Source organism: Channa argus, chromosome 23 (genome assembly GCF_033026475.1).
Source record: "Channa argus isolate prfri chromosome 23, Channa argus male v1.0, whole genome shotgun sequence".
Lineage (NCBI taxonomy): Eukaryota > Metazoa > Chordata > Actinopteri > Anabantiformes > Channidae > Channa > Channa argus.
The window spans coordinates 8,168,144-8,182,559 of record NC_090219.1 but is presented as its reverse complement, the minus strand read 5'-3'; the positions used below and the strand labels follow the sequence as shown (position 1 = coordinate 8,182,559).

At 39.3% G+C, this 14,416-nt stretch overlaps 1 protein-coding gene across 2 annotated transcripts; it reads left to right on the top strand.

The window, feature by feature from the left end:
- The first annotated feature begins 9,584 nt into the window (after nt 1-9,584).
- Nucleotides 9,585-11,195, top strand: c23h11orf96 (chromosome 23 C11orf96 homolog). 2 transcript variants are annotated; one of them, XM_067492843.1, is made up of 2 exons: nt 9,585-9,879; nt 10,012-11,195. In XM_067492843.1, exon 2 carries the CDS (start codon nt 10,012-10,014, stop codon nt 10,366-10,368), a length of 357 nt encoding a protein of 118 aa, XP_067348944.1. In that variant the 5' UTR covers nt 9,585-9,879; the 3' UTR covers nt 10,369-11,195. The 2 variants fall into 2 exon arrangements, with proteins under 2 accessions (XP_067348944.1, XP_067348943.1); XM_067492842.1 differs by having other exon boundaries at nt 9,585-11,195.
- The last annotated feature ends 3,221 nt before the right edge of the window (nt 11,196-14,416 follow it).

Below are 14,416 nucleotides of genomic sequence, written 5' to 3'. Positions count from 1 at the left end.
GAATTTTGAATGTAAAACTTGCTACGTTACTTTTTAAGAAAAATGGTCTGCGTGCCCTCCTGAAACTGTGTTTTGAGCTTTTCTTAATTTATTTATATATAAGAATTTGATAATGCAGCATATCTGGCCATCTTCACTCCCACTACATATTCAGAAATAGGTTGTGTCTTCCCGTATCTGCAGGACTTTCCCACTCCTGAGTTGTTATTGTTATCTTCCAGTCAGCCTGCAAAGGAACTTGTGACATGATATCTAACTCACAAGCTGCCAGTCATTCCTGTTAGCCACTGTTTGCTTGTTCCCAATCCTGGCACCTGTTTTGCAGAGCTGGAAACGTTTGAGTTAGCGGAAACGGGACAAGAGCTGTGGTTGTTACTAACTCCTTTGAGCTCTCTTTTTAGCTACTGGAGCCACTGAGTCGATCTCACCCAATTAGGCCTCAGTCCCGGGACATTCTTGTTCAAGCTGTTCAGCCAACAGTTTTACATTAGCACACAATGAAACCTAAATTGCTGGATATCTTCCAGAGCAATATGGACTTATAATTAACAATCAAACCCATCTCAGATGTTGGGATTCGGGCTTATTAAGTACAGTCTCACAGAAATACTGCATCATTGATGTTGCCATTTTTTTTAAGTTCGATGTGAAAAAGACAATGTGCGGAATTTTGCAGTCGAGGATGATGCTAATGTGCCAAAGTAATCAGGAGATCTTTACACTTCGATTACAGCCTGTTGTGGTGGAAATGACTGTATGTAAATGCCAACTTTAACCAAGCAATATTGTTTAGATTATGTGGAAGCAGGGGTTTGAACCATAATATTGTATATAAAGGGTGCAGCTATAACTCACGTTCCTTGAAAGGCCTATATCCCATAAAAACACTGTGAACAAGTTAAAATGCAGGGGGTCCATATCGAGGACAACAGTACAGGAGCTATTGGAAGTCGCTTTGGATGAAAGCGTCTGCTAAATGACTAAATGTAAATGTAAGTTGTTGTGGAGATTGGAAAGCTCTTTAGGCCAAATTTGTGGTTTTTATATTGGGATATATAAATTATTATTATTACTGACATAGGAGTATTCTAAAGTCATGCTGAGATTTGCTGGGAAGCTGCTCTGGGAACGAGCTGACCGATTAACATCACCCTGCCAGCTCCTTCCCCCTCCCCACCCTGAGCTTCATTGCTTCATGCATCTCCCTACTGAAATATGCCTCCACCTCCTCCTCTGTCTCAGCCCGGTCCTCCATTAGCGTCCTCATCTTCCACCTCTCCATCCCTTTGCTTCTGTCACCTTTTCTGCTCCCTTTTATCGAGCTTGGTCAGGTTGGCTCCTTGTGTGGGTCATACTGCAGCTGCCTCTTTCTGGTCAAGCTCTGAGAGAGATAAATAGATTTGTGTTTCTCTATTTAAATATGTTCACTTGAGGTTGGCCGATGAACTTGACAAACGTCACAGTCTTTGCCTAGGTTTGTTTAGACTTACAAGCAATTAGTTTAAACAAAGGCTGAGAACTTTTTCTGACTATATGTATTTGATTACACGAGGACAAGTACATCTTCTTCCTTTTTTCCATTACAAATCTTACTTTAGTGCAGACATGTACACATTTTTAATGGACTAAAAGAAAAAAAGAATTAGTTACATGTGCTTTTTTAACGTTGCCCAATGCTGTTCTTGCAGTGTAATGGTAGTGACACAAATGTTCTGCATTTGGAACATGCACCTTCTGACACCACATGCACACATTTGCATGTGCATCTGTTGCTGTGCATGTGAGAGACAGGCTGTCTTCTGTGTTGGGTTTGCCAACAGCAGCATGAGAAAGGAACAGGGTGGAGGTAGATGATAAATGGAATACAAGCCATCAAAACTAATAAGCAGTAAAAATATTCTTCAGAAGATAAAGCAGTAACATTTCATGTGTCAGTCTTTTATGTTTTCACTTCGGTGGCTTGTTTTTTTTCAATCATGGAAAACATGACCTCAGCTGGTCTTAATGCATCTCCTCCGCTGCTTACGATATCCCCCTGTCCTGTGAGTTTCGGTAGCTGGCACTACTTTTATGTCAGCAGACACGTCACTGCTTTCATCTTAAGAACATTTCATGATCATAATCAATGTAATAACACAAAGTGATTTAGGAGGGAGGCAGTCATTGTATTATTTTTCCAGTATAGATTCGTTGTAACCTAAATTTCTATCTTTTGGTTAGAGAGATTTTCTGGTAATGTCTGTGATACACATCACTATCATTTATGTTTCTTTTACTAAAAACTTGTAGGAATCGGTTGTAGAGACACAAGGACATTAAGTCATATGGTTTTCCCACTTGCAAAAATTGAAGTGCGGCCACCAGGATATAAATCCCTGGTCTATGCTGTGGTGGAAAATCAATATTTTCTCTGTGAAAACTTTGCAATATCAGTTAACTTAAGTCGCACTTGACCATGCTGTATAAACAGACACAGTGTACCAGGGTGGGAGTACTTGCTACTCTCCCAGTCTCAGACTAAAAATAACTGTTCTCCCTGTCATGTCTAAGTGATTCAGTCTCGAGAGAGAGAGGGAAGGGGAACCGGGCTGATCCCCAGACGATGACGTGTATTGATTTCTATCAGCATTGCCTCAACTGTTGCGTTTTGTAGTTTTTAACAGAACTAAAGCTACTACTCTGTTTAAACTACGCCAGCAAGTCAAAGGTTTCTCATTTATCATGTTTAACAAAGCTGTATAAAACTAAACCGTCATATTTAATGAAATATGTGATGATTTTTGGTTTTTTAGCCAGAAAGCCAATGCTAACCAAGTTAGCAAGAGAATTCCACAGATAATACTTTCATTATTTAGAAAATATTAGATCTTTCAAATACATGATCAAGGGTGTTATAATGTAGAATCAAAACCAGTAGTTTTACCTACTTAATGACAGGCACAGCCTTGGAAAAACCTTAATCCTTTTTGAAAAGTTAGCTGCACATTTGTAACTTGAAAAGTCGTCTTACCTAATATAACATGTAAGAGAGTACGTTAAGAATCAATAATATCCGGTTCGCCTTGCTTAGCGTAAAGAGTGAGGGCACGGCAAATAGTCTGGCACTGCCCAAGGTTCAAAAATAGATTCAGGTATCAAGAAACTTCATAAACCCCAGAGGGAAAACACTTTGCCTGTGTGAGCTGCTCTCTGCTCGATTGTTGCTTAATACACTTACCATCACATGTTAAGTTGAATTATTTACGCAACGTAACATGTTAGTTGTAATTTAGGAATAATGCCTTCACATTTGTTTCTTTCACTCTGCACCCGCTTTGCAGGGTCTTCAGCTACAGTTTGTCAGAAACAGTCAGCATACACAAGGTTCGGTGTCTTTACAGGCATCATAGCAAACTGGCAACTTACTGTGACTGCAAGACTTTTGATACTGTGCACAGTTACTGCTGCTGGCTTTTGTTCTGTAAAAAAGACTTGTATGTAAAGTTTCTGTAATCACTTGTGGCATGAATCATGATGCTGTAAGTGTGTCCTCGTGCAGGGAGGAAGGACACCTGATCTGCTGTGGGACTCTGGTTTCCCTCCTCCTCACAGTCCCCTGGCATTTTGGTTTCTATGGCAACAGGGACATCCCATCGCGATAAGTACGGGGTGATTTACCAGTCCAGGAATGAAGCCTGTGGTGAGTACCTCACCTCCTGAACCCATGGACCAGGATAATGGGGGCTTTCTTTCTTCCTTTTCTCTTTTTCTTGTTCTGGATGTGCTTATTAGTGTTATATATTTTTAAGCACACATACACTAAAAATAGATCTGCATTAATATGAAATTTTAGGCATTAGTCATTATATATATTGTATTTCTATAGTGTGTATTGTCTAATAATTCTGTTATATTTCATTTTTTCAAGGGAAGCACAGCTGTTAATTTAGAAAAACAGCTAACATCTCGCCGTAGGGAGATGGGGATTACCATCCACAAAAAGCTTTTTTTTAAATAAATATCATGAATTAATACATTTTAAATGTTTTTTTTATTAATCTGTCCTGTATGACACTTAAAAGTTAAAAGATACATGCAAAATCACATGTAGTGGATTTATGTAGCTTCTGCGACATGAGATACTGATACACGTGTGTATCTGCGTGTACCAACCACTGATGGTAGCTCTCACACTTTCGTGACACGTCTGAGCGAAGTTCTTTATCAGTTCGGCGTTTATCTGTTACTAGATTGGTGTCAGTGTCTTTCAGTATGTTCAAAAAAATTTTTAAATTTGGTCATATTCTCCAAAGTTCAATACACATACACGTACTATACTAACTTAATAATTTTGCCTGTTAAAGGAGTGTGTTTGAAACTTCAGTGTGTATATTTGAATGTAAATAGAGCAATAAGCTGGCGTTTCTCACTGCGTATGCATCTGTCTGCCCTAATTAATGCATTTAAGTGTGTGTTTAAAGGGAGCACAGCTGATTAAATCGAGGGCTCACGGCTGATTCTGATTGCACAAGTACAGATAATCATTGTATTGCCAAAGGCCACCATGGAGTTGGCTGGTGGAGGTATTTTTGTGGAGGGGGATCAAGCTGAGTCTTGGCTCTGGGGTTCCTTGGTCTACGCTGTAAACATCATCATAAGGAACAGTTGAGTGTATGTGTGTTTCCATGACCACATGTACAGTCCACCTAATTCCACACCCAGGGGTGCTGAATTGTAATCAAAGGTATAAAACACAGTCATAAATCCATCCAGAACACAATGAAGATCCAAAACATCTACATAACTGTTCAAAGCAGCATTAAAGAATATGCTAACTAATGAGAAGGAATCGCAAGTGAAACATTATTACAGGCTGTTTGAATGTTGGAAAGTTACAAATTAATGCAGTTAACATAACAGTGTAACATATTGCACAGCTGTAATATGAAGTGATTTAAATACATGAATAAGATGATTGTAAAGACAGATTAGCTGGACATTGTTTTATTATCAATTACCTATTAGTTAGCTGTAGCTTTTTTCATATAAGTTTGCAAAGTTGAATTCATATTATTTATGGTGGAGGCAGTTTATCAAGTTCCACAAATTAACATGCAGAAAGTTGTGTTAGTGCAACTCCCTCCTTTAAAAACAGCCCCAACTTACTTATATTTAGACAATGTGTTGACAAAATCATGGAATACATACCTGCCAATTATACCACCAACCTTTAAAGTAAAGCCTCAGTCCCGTCACATAACAAGCATACACACACTGTGTGTGTGTGTGTGTGTGTGTGTGTGTGTGTGTGTGTGTGTGTGTGTGTGTTTGTGTGTGAGCTGGATGATGGTGATCAAGCACAGGATTGGAGCAGATGATTTCTCATCTGCCTCTGACCATGCTCACCACAGTGGGGTTCTACTTGAAATGCCATCAGTTGTTAGATACATATAGAGTAGGATAAGGTGGAACGAGGCAGGATTCAGTGAGACAGAGTTTGTTTAATTTAATTTAATTAAACTTATGATGTATAGGTTAAATCAATTTTAGTTAGCACTAAGGTTTAGCAGTTGAATGGGCTAGAAACAAAGAAACCAACATAAACTGATGCAGTCATCAACTCCAACATTCAAAAGTGTTAAGCATTAATTAAAAAACACAAATTCCATCCACACACATTTTATAATACCAATGTCAAGGCTGCACCACTGGATTTATGTTGCATATTACCCAAAATTTAGTTTGATCATTTTTTGCTTTCAAGTTGACTAGAACATTTCTGACATTTGACTCTCGCCCCTTGCGTTGCCACCAAAACAGCAGGATTTTAACCAGAATTTCCTAATTTTAAAAACAAATGCATGCACACTAGTGATGGAGAGTAACTAAGTGCATATAACTTCTGAAATAAGAGTAAACAATTTACACATTCTGCAATTTTAAAACAAGCAATGAAAATGTGGACATTATGATGGTATTCAAATTAGGATAGTATTAAAGTTGTCCATCAATTTAAATGAACTTTATTAAACAACTCAAAGACGAGTGTAGTGCTACGAGTTTTGTGATCATTGTTTTTGCCAAACTATGTCCCCGTGCGCAGTCTTGGCAGGGTCTTCACGGAAAACAAGTCTTCCCCAGCATAGCCCAACTTCTGGCCTACAAAGTTTATGCTCAGTGCAATGAGTCTTATTCCCTGCAAGAACGTCATAGAACACATACTCATATAATGGTACAGGGGAATAAAACTCAAGCATTTGTATACATGTATGCACCAGCTTCACTCAAACAAACAAATCCTTACACACACACACACACACTTACGCACAGTTTAAAAGGAATAAGAAATGTCATGTGATGTCACTTGCAGCTGCTAACTTGATCTGGGGTGACTTCAGATGGACTTAAAATAGAGCCAAGGGGTATTTGCAAGTTCAGATTCATGAGTTGCCCTCCCTGTGTGTGTGTGTGTGTGTGTAGGACATGAAACAGAATAACCTAGTCTCTGACTCTCCTAAGGTGTCATCTAGGGAATACACAACATGCAAGTATGTCGTAAGCCATAATATCACTCACCACTGCAGAGAAAAACCCATAATGTGCCAAGATCACAATAATAACTTCTGCATGTATGATGTGGGTTTGTTTATGCCTTGCCAACTGTTACCTTGACTGTCGTGACGATTTATGATTTAATTTAAACTCTAAACAGTTTCACATAATAGCTTTGTCTCTTTTCTCAATTGAATTGTTTGAAGTTGAACTTTGTGTCAAAGGCAGTCAGTTTTATTATATGACCATTTTCTAATACCATTATGAACTTACAGACAATGAAACAAAGCAGGGCTCCCACCCTCATGGATAGTTTCGATTCTTGCAAGTGCTATTTCTTGTTTAGAAGAGCTCTGTTAAAAGATGCAAAATGAAAGAATACAAAATGATTCCACGAATTATTAATAACGATCGGAAACTACCCAAAAGAGATGCGCAACAACAACAAAAAACAGATGACCAGGAACGGATAGAAAATGACCAAAAACAAACACGATACTATTGAAAACATAAACAAAAGGACCAAAAACAGTCCTTTCAGCTTATCCCACAAGTTCAGGGTCACCACAGTGACGGGGCATGAGCCTCCGACCCTGTGGTTGGTGGGAGGCCACTGCTGCCCTTAAAATGACCAAAAACAGATGCAACTCAATGTGACAACAAACACACACAAGATTATCAAAAAACAGACAAAACTACAAAATGACTACAAATGGACACAAAATTTCCAATCCAGTCAAAGGGTCTTACATAGAGACGTGCAGGATCCCTCCCCTATCTTCACACTTAACACTGATTAGCTCTTAAACACATAAAACACACTAAAGCTTACGGTGCTCGTAATGTACAATACAGCAGCTTAAGGAGTTAACTACAGTAAATGTCCAGTAATGTCAGTCATTGAGCTCTGGTTTGTTTAGGAAAGTATTTTTTCTCTTTTTACCTTCCAGGTTTTTATGAGGATGTACTGAGTATTTCACTGGCAGTTGGCTATTGTGTCACACTGTGCATCAGTCCTTGATGTCGCCCATAGTTTCTTATCTTCTCAGCAGCAGTAGTGATGTCTGACATGTGCACGCAAATCAAAAAGCTAACAAATTAATTTTTTATCAAAAAAACAACGTTTCATGTGGGACTTGAGGAAATGTGACTTGAAAACAGATCATTCAGTTGCCGTGGGAATGGAGCCAATCCCTCCGATCTACATCAACGGTGTCCCTGCCATGTCCTCGTCAGCAGTGACGCGGATAGATTTGGTCATTACATTTACAGTTAGGATGACATGACATGTTGGATGGGATGATGCTGAGACCTCTAACAAGGTGTTCATGTCATCCTGTTCTCTCATCTTCACCATTTTATTTTCACAATATGCATTTTAAAAAAACTGCAACATTGATGGACACATTGGACACAAATATAATTTTAAAACATAGTTTTAAAACTTCATGGTGATGTTGCATAAACTGGACTGGTCAGTCAATGCAGCATCAATATGCAGGAAAACACAGAGCAGGCTGTATTTTCTAAGGAGACTAAGGTCCTTCAACATCTGTGGATGTAGTTTGTATTTAAATCTTTGGAAGCCAGCGCCATCTTCTAAGCTGTGGTTTGCTGGGGCAGCAATATGACGGTGGCAGACAGTAACAGACTGGACAAACAAATAAGGAGGGATGAAGCTGGACCCTTTGAATGTTGTGGCTGAGAGGAGAATGTTGTCCAAACTGCTCTCAATTCTGGACAATCCCTCCCACCCACTCCACCGTGTGCTGGCTGCACAGAGGAGCACTTTCAGCCAGAGACTGATAACAGTCGAGTGCCCCACAGAACAACACAGGGGATCCTGTCTCCCAGTGGCCATTAAACTGTTCAGCTCATCCCCCTTCCGTAAAATGGAGAGGGACTAAATGGTCAAAATGGACAAATAGTATTGTTTCATTTCATTTATGTTTACTTCTCTAGCTTGGTTTGTTCTTACTTATTGATCAAAAGATCAAAAGAAACTTGTGCAGTGAGAGTTTCATAGCCTTGCAGCCTACTGTGACTGGTTCGTGTTTGTGAATATGATGAACGTCTCATCCATGCAGGCTGCCAGTCTGCAAAGCCAGAGGACTCTTGACAGCTCAGATTCAGTTATCTCTTATTAGTGTCATTACAAAATGCACATTTCCCACTACATTGCATTGACAGGGTGGCCTGGTGGAAGGTGGAAAACTCACACCAAATCAACGCGCGGAACACTTTCGGCTTGTGGCGACCCCTGCAGGAACAAGCTGAAAGCCCTTCATCTTTTTGACTACGTTGTATTGATAAACGTAAGGGTGTTTGTTTAAATTTAAATACATGAACTTTGTGGCTTAACCAGTGCCTGGATCTGGGTTTGAGTATGCTAGTGTGGAAGCCACACTACTCATACACACGATGAGAGGTGGGAAGACTGTAGCAACACATGGACTGTAATAACTTCCTGACACTGTTTATCTGTCCTGCGGCACTGTTTACCTATTAGCAAAACTTGCTGCCATGTTTTCTTCCAGGCAAATGGACTGTCCCTGTTTTAGCCACATATATCTTTTGAGTGTCATCACTAGTGAAGTGAAGAAAAAGGAGGAAAGTAGTACCACTAGTACTACTAGTAGTAGTAGTAGTAGTAGGAAAGAAAGTAACAATATATTGCTCTATAGAATTGCAATTATAGCCATACTTACATATATCTTATATATATCTTACAACATATCTTTGTTTTGGTCTGCTTTTTTTCCTGCTCTAATTCTCTCCTCTTTCTGTCAGAATCAGTCTGATCTCCTGAATCCACCGTCTCTGCATATCTCTGTAAATCTTTTAAAGCCCCCACACCCAGCACAAACACACACGGATATTCTCCTCTCATATGTTTATTTTGGGGGGTGATTGACTGGCTGAGAACTCTGGAGGCCGGAACCATGACTGAGATGGAAGGAGGGGGGAGTGGGAGGGACCTGGCAGACACAGCGAGAAGACAGAGAGAGAGAGAGTAAAGAGCTGCTATAAAAGAGTTCTGGAGCTGCTGCAGTCATTAGGTTCAGCAGACTGAGATTCACAAACACATTACAAGACACTGTGAGAGGGAAAAGAGACGTCAGGCACCAGCAGAGTTGCAGTACTCACAGCGAGGAGTGAAGAGCAGAGGCTGACCAGAGCAGCTTGAGAACAGCTCTTTCTTTAAAACTGATCATCTTAACTTTGCCTGGACCTGGAGGTGTGAGGAAAGTTTGCTTAGCTTGACTTTGGATGAACTCTTGCTTTTTTGTTCTGACAGACAGAGGCTTCTCTTAAAACAGGACAAGACACCAGGAAGAGCAGAGAAAGGCAAGTTTGAGTCTGTCTTTAAGGAGTCTCCTCTATCTGCTGTTTTGACACCCAGTCTTACCTTTGATTTAAACTACATTTAATTTCACACCCATTTGGGCTCCTGTTCTAACCATGGCTGCTGTACGTCAGATGGTTGTGGAGGCATCTGGCTACCACGTCCTGCCAGCTCATCTTATGGCCTCAGCTATGGAGGAGTTCCCCCAGCAGCTGCCTGTCCCCAAGTGTCCAGCAAGGGGCAAGAGTCGCTCCCGCAGACCTCGCGAGGCTCGCTTCAAAACCCAGCCCGTCACCTTTGCTGAGATTGCAGAGGTCGAAGAGGAAGGTTCCTCACCCCTGGAGGAGGAAAGGGCACGCCGTTCCTTCCTTCAATCCCTTGAGAACTTGCGGCGGAGCACACAAACCCTCCACTGCTCACCGCCTGCCCCTCACAGCTGCACACCCACACAGGCCAGTCTGGACTCCAGTGACTCCGACTCCACGCAGTGAGCGCAGGGACATCCTCACCTCCTGGCACCCACCTTCCTCCTCTCACCTTGACGCCGCTTCATTGGAGGCCAACAAAACTGAATCAAACTGGCCTGTCTGCCAGCCTGACTGTGTGTGTAAGCTGCTGGTATCATAGAAGTCTGCATTTAATATATACTAATATATCAACATGAAGTATAGAGATGATGCAATTAATGTTGTCTGTAAAGATATCCACCAGTACCACAAAGTTGGTTATACTGCTGTATAGATAGGATGAGGGTAAAGGTAGCAGATGATGCAGTGTTGAACACACCACTATTCAAATTTATTCCTTCTCTATTGTAGATGTCTTTGAGAAAAACTTCAAATGGAAAAGATCCTTGATATTTTTCCATTTTGAAGGTGTATAGGTATTTGTATTTAAATCCAGATTTTCTACTCGATCAGTCACCTTAGAAAGAACGACTAGTCTCGTGACTTACCACATTGTGAATACTTTTATTAAGCAATGTATTGATCAGCAGTGGCCTGGCCGTCACTGAAGCCGTGGAGTACAAAGTCACAAAGCTTTGTAAAAGACTCCAAGCCTTTGTTTTCCAGCTTCACAGTGAGCAAAATATATGCTTTTGCTTCTTTTCCTGAGCATAAGATGCCTTTTCAAAATGCCTTTATTTATTCTTTTATTTTGTCCATTACCAAGTGGAGATGTAGATGCGGTATTGTATTGCTCTTTCTGACTTGCTAAGTCATCTTGACTTTCAAGGAAAACCCTAACATTTATACTTTAACTTTATAAATTTCTGTTAAAATGTTTAGATATTTACTTTAATAAATATTTTTAGGTATGTTGATTCTATTTCTTCATCCTTTTTCAAGGTTACATTCACAAAGTGCAATTGTAGAAACATGTTCTTTAGTGGCCACTGAGTTGTCAGTTAGTAATTAATATTTTTGTTAATAATTTAGAAACTAATAATTTAGAGTAATAATTAAAATAAGTCCAAAGGTCAATAAAGTACACAAAGACAAATATGGTCACTTACTTTTTTCAGAGTAATGTGATACAGGGATAGGGAAGGAACATTTTTTAAAAAGCTATAAAAGAGGGCGTTGTGAGACAGTGGGAAGCAGCTTTTACTGTGTTTCCATCTCCACTGATGTCTGGTCACCATGTAAACTCAGTAATTGACCTACGTCTACTGCAATGCTCCCTGGGATGATGACGCATTTTCATTAATGTCAGGTTTTCATTATCGAACTTAGCCACAACAACCACCAGCCTGCTGAGAGAAGAGCCCTGTGGAGCCTGAGAGAGCTGCTGCAGCCATCTCTCCTGTTGCTAATTAACCTCGCCCTCCTAATCCGCTCGGTGACAAGTGAAATGTAATGCGTGATTTCCTTCAGAGTGCAGCGCATTTTAGATGGAGACAGTGCTGCATGGGGTTTAGTGGAGAACCTGCTTTGGCTGCATGTAGCTTGGGTATAAACAGACTGCTATTAGGTAAATCCGCAAGTTGAGAGAGACGTTCTGTCTGGGGGTATGATAGCTTATACATTAACTATTGCTGCAGGGAGCCTGAAGATCAGTGTTTGGAGACAGAACATCGCAGAACAAAGCATTGTTCTGATTTATTAGTCACTTTTCACCTTGTATGTTCTGTTCAGTTCTAAGTCCATTTTTTCCCACTGAGGACATATTATAACTGTTTAAAAAGAAGTCACAAACATAAAGCTTTGTCATTTTAAAAAGTTAAGTAAACTGGTAAAATTTTTTAACAAATATTGCTCAGACAGCAAAAAATGTTGCATTTGTTGGGAACTGTTTTCAGATGTGTTTTAACATGTCCCCTTATGTGTATATATGACACAATGATAATGTATTTGTGACTGATAGAAATATTGCCCATTTGCATCTTAATGAACATTTCAACCAGGTGACACAAATTCACTGAAGGTTACCAACAATTAAAAAACAAAACGTTTCTATTATTCATGTCAATGTATGCACAGACCCTTTGTAATTTGGCAAAAATAAATGCACTTTCATTTCTTGGTGCATGTGCAAACTTTAAAACTTGCAAGTGACATAAAACAAGGCACATTTCTTTTACCAACAACCTTTTTCTATCTTCCATTTAATAGGGAGGATGGACACCAGCTTAAGAAAGTTCTCCATACGCCTCATTTCTTACACAAGCATGCACATTAGTCATTGTTTGTCTAATGCTTGTAGAGCTGTCTCACTTAGCCACATCCACAGCAGAATTGTTGTCTGTTTTTATACGTGACAACGTAATTCTGCAAGCATTTACGTCACTGAGCTTTTGCTAGAACAGGGGTTGGACACATTTGAGAGTGGGAAAGAGAGAGAGAGACACAGATAAGCGAAACAAATTTGTCATCGTGTGCCGGGGTGACAGATTGATCCAGTTCATGCCTCCGCTTTCCATCTTATTTCTTTGACAACCTAGTTTTTATCTTGTAGAGATTAGGAAGCATGCTGGAATGAGCTGAAAAACTGAAATGAATCTAATGTTGTTTTTGTTCCTGACGCTTCCTTTCTAATTAGTTTCACTGTCTGAATGTAATGCATGACAGACTCTGAGTTGCCTAGAACTAGAAATCCATTGTATAATTAAATTTCCTTGGGATGACTGACAGTTCTCATACATACATACAAACAATACATATTTTATTTATATATACTATGTATGGTCTGGTGCTTGAACAACAAAGATTTTGCCAACTTTTGTCATTTTTGAGATGTGCATGGCACTCAACTTCAACAAATGTTATATATTTTAAACCCCCAAATAATCTATGGCATATACACAGCCTCCAACTGTATTGGTTTTATAAAACAATGATTAATTCAAATGTAGGAAAAAACCTAAAAGCAAAACCCTTCAAAAAAAAGGGCCTACCTGTTCCCCTTGTCAAATATAAAACATATCTACAATATTATAGAGTGCAGTTAATCAGAAGCTGTGCACAAGCAGTAAATTTTAAAAAAGATTAGATGAGATATAAAAATAATATAAAATAAAAACTATGCATAGTCAGGAAATTATTTAAACTAACTTGCGTGAAACCTCAAATCTTACTTTGCCCAATGTGATTGGTCGTGTGATAATAAGTAAGGGTACATTTTATAAATAACAAGTAAAGAAGCAACTTTTTAGAAACACATTTCAAGTTAACGATTATGAGTTCTCATAAAGCTGGATTACAATGCCACACAGTTTAAGGATACATTAGTGGTTCAAGAAATATCAATGCTAATTTATGCAATAGTTGTTTAGATAATTCATTTTGCCCAGTGCTGAATCAACAGGCTGACAGACAGCTGACAGACTAAGGGAAATGACTTGCTTCTAACATGGCAAAAAGATGTTGCACCAAGATTAGACTGTAAACACTGGAAAACCTTTACTCAAGGGAAGAGGTGTTAAATACGATGTGCATCCATATGTACATGCTACTGAGCACCAAACTCCTGAAAGCTTCCCTGGCCTACATCCTGGTCTTACATTCATCTCTATTTCAAAGCTTTTCTAAGCTCTTCAACTCCCCCTGGTGCCTTAAGAAAAGAGGTGATTACAGATCCAGAACAGCCGGTGATCCACATTCCTCCTCTCTCAGTCTTCCGTTTCTGGTCTTGTTCTGGTCTCCACTCCAGTCCTGGTGAAAAGGAGAAAGATGCTGAACTTACTGCGATTGTGTGCTCTTATAAATGATCGGATAAAACAGACAAGTTGGATTGATGTAGGCCTACTTAAAGATGACCGTATTTCAAGAATTTTGGTTGTATCTGGTCTTGATGAAGACAAGGAGTACCTGCTATGTAAATGTCAGCAATACAAAATTGTTAAAACAACATTGTTAAAAATATAAATGTTACTGAATAGATTTCTTTTTTGGAATCCTAAAAAGTCTTTAGAATGTATTTTACACCTATAGTGACAAACCTCAGCAATAAAACATTTTATGTCCATTTTTTTGGCCTGCAGACATATGTATCCTAGTTTTTTTTTACAACTTAAGGGAACACTAAAAAATCAATGCT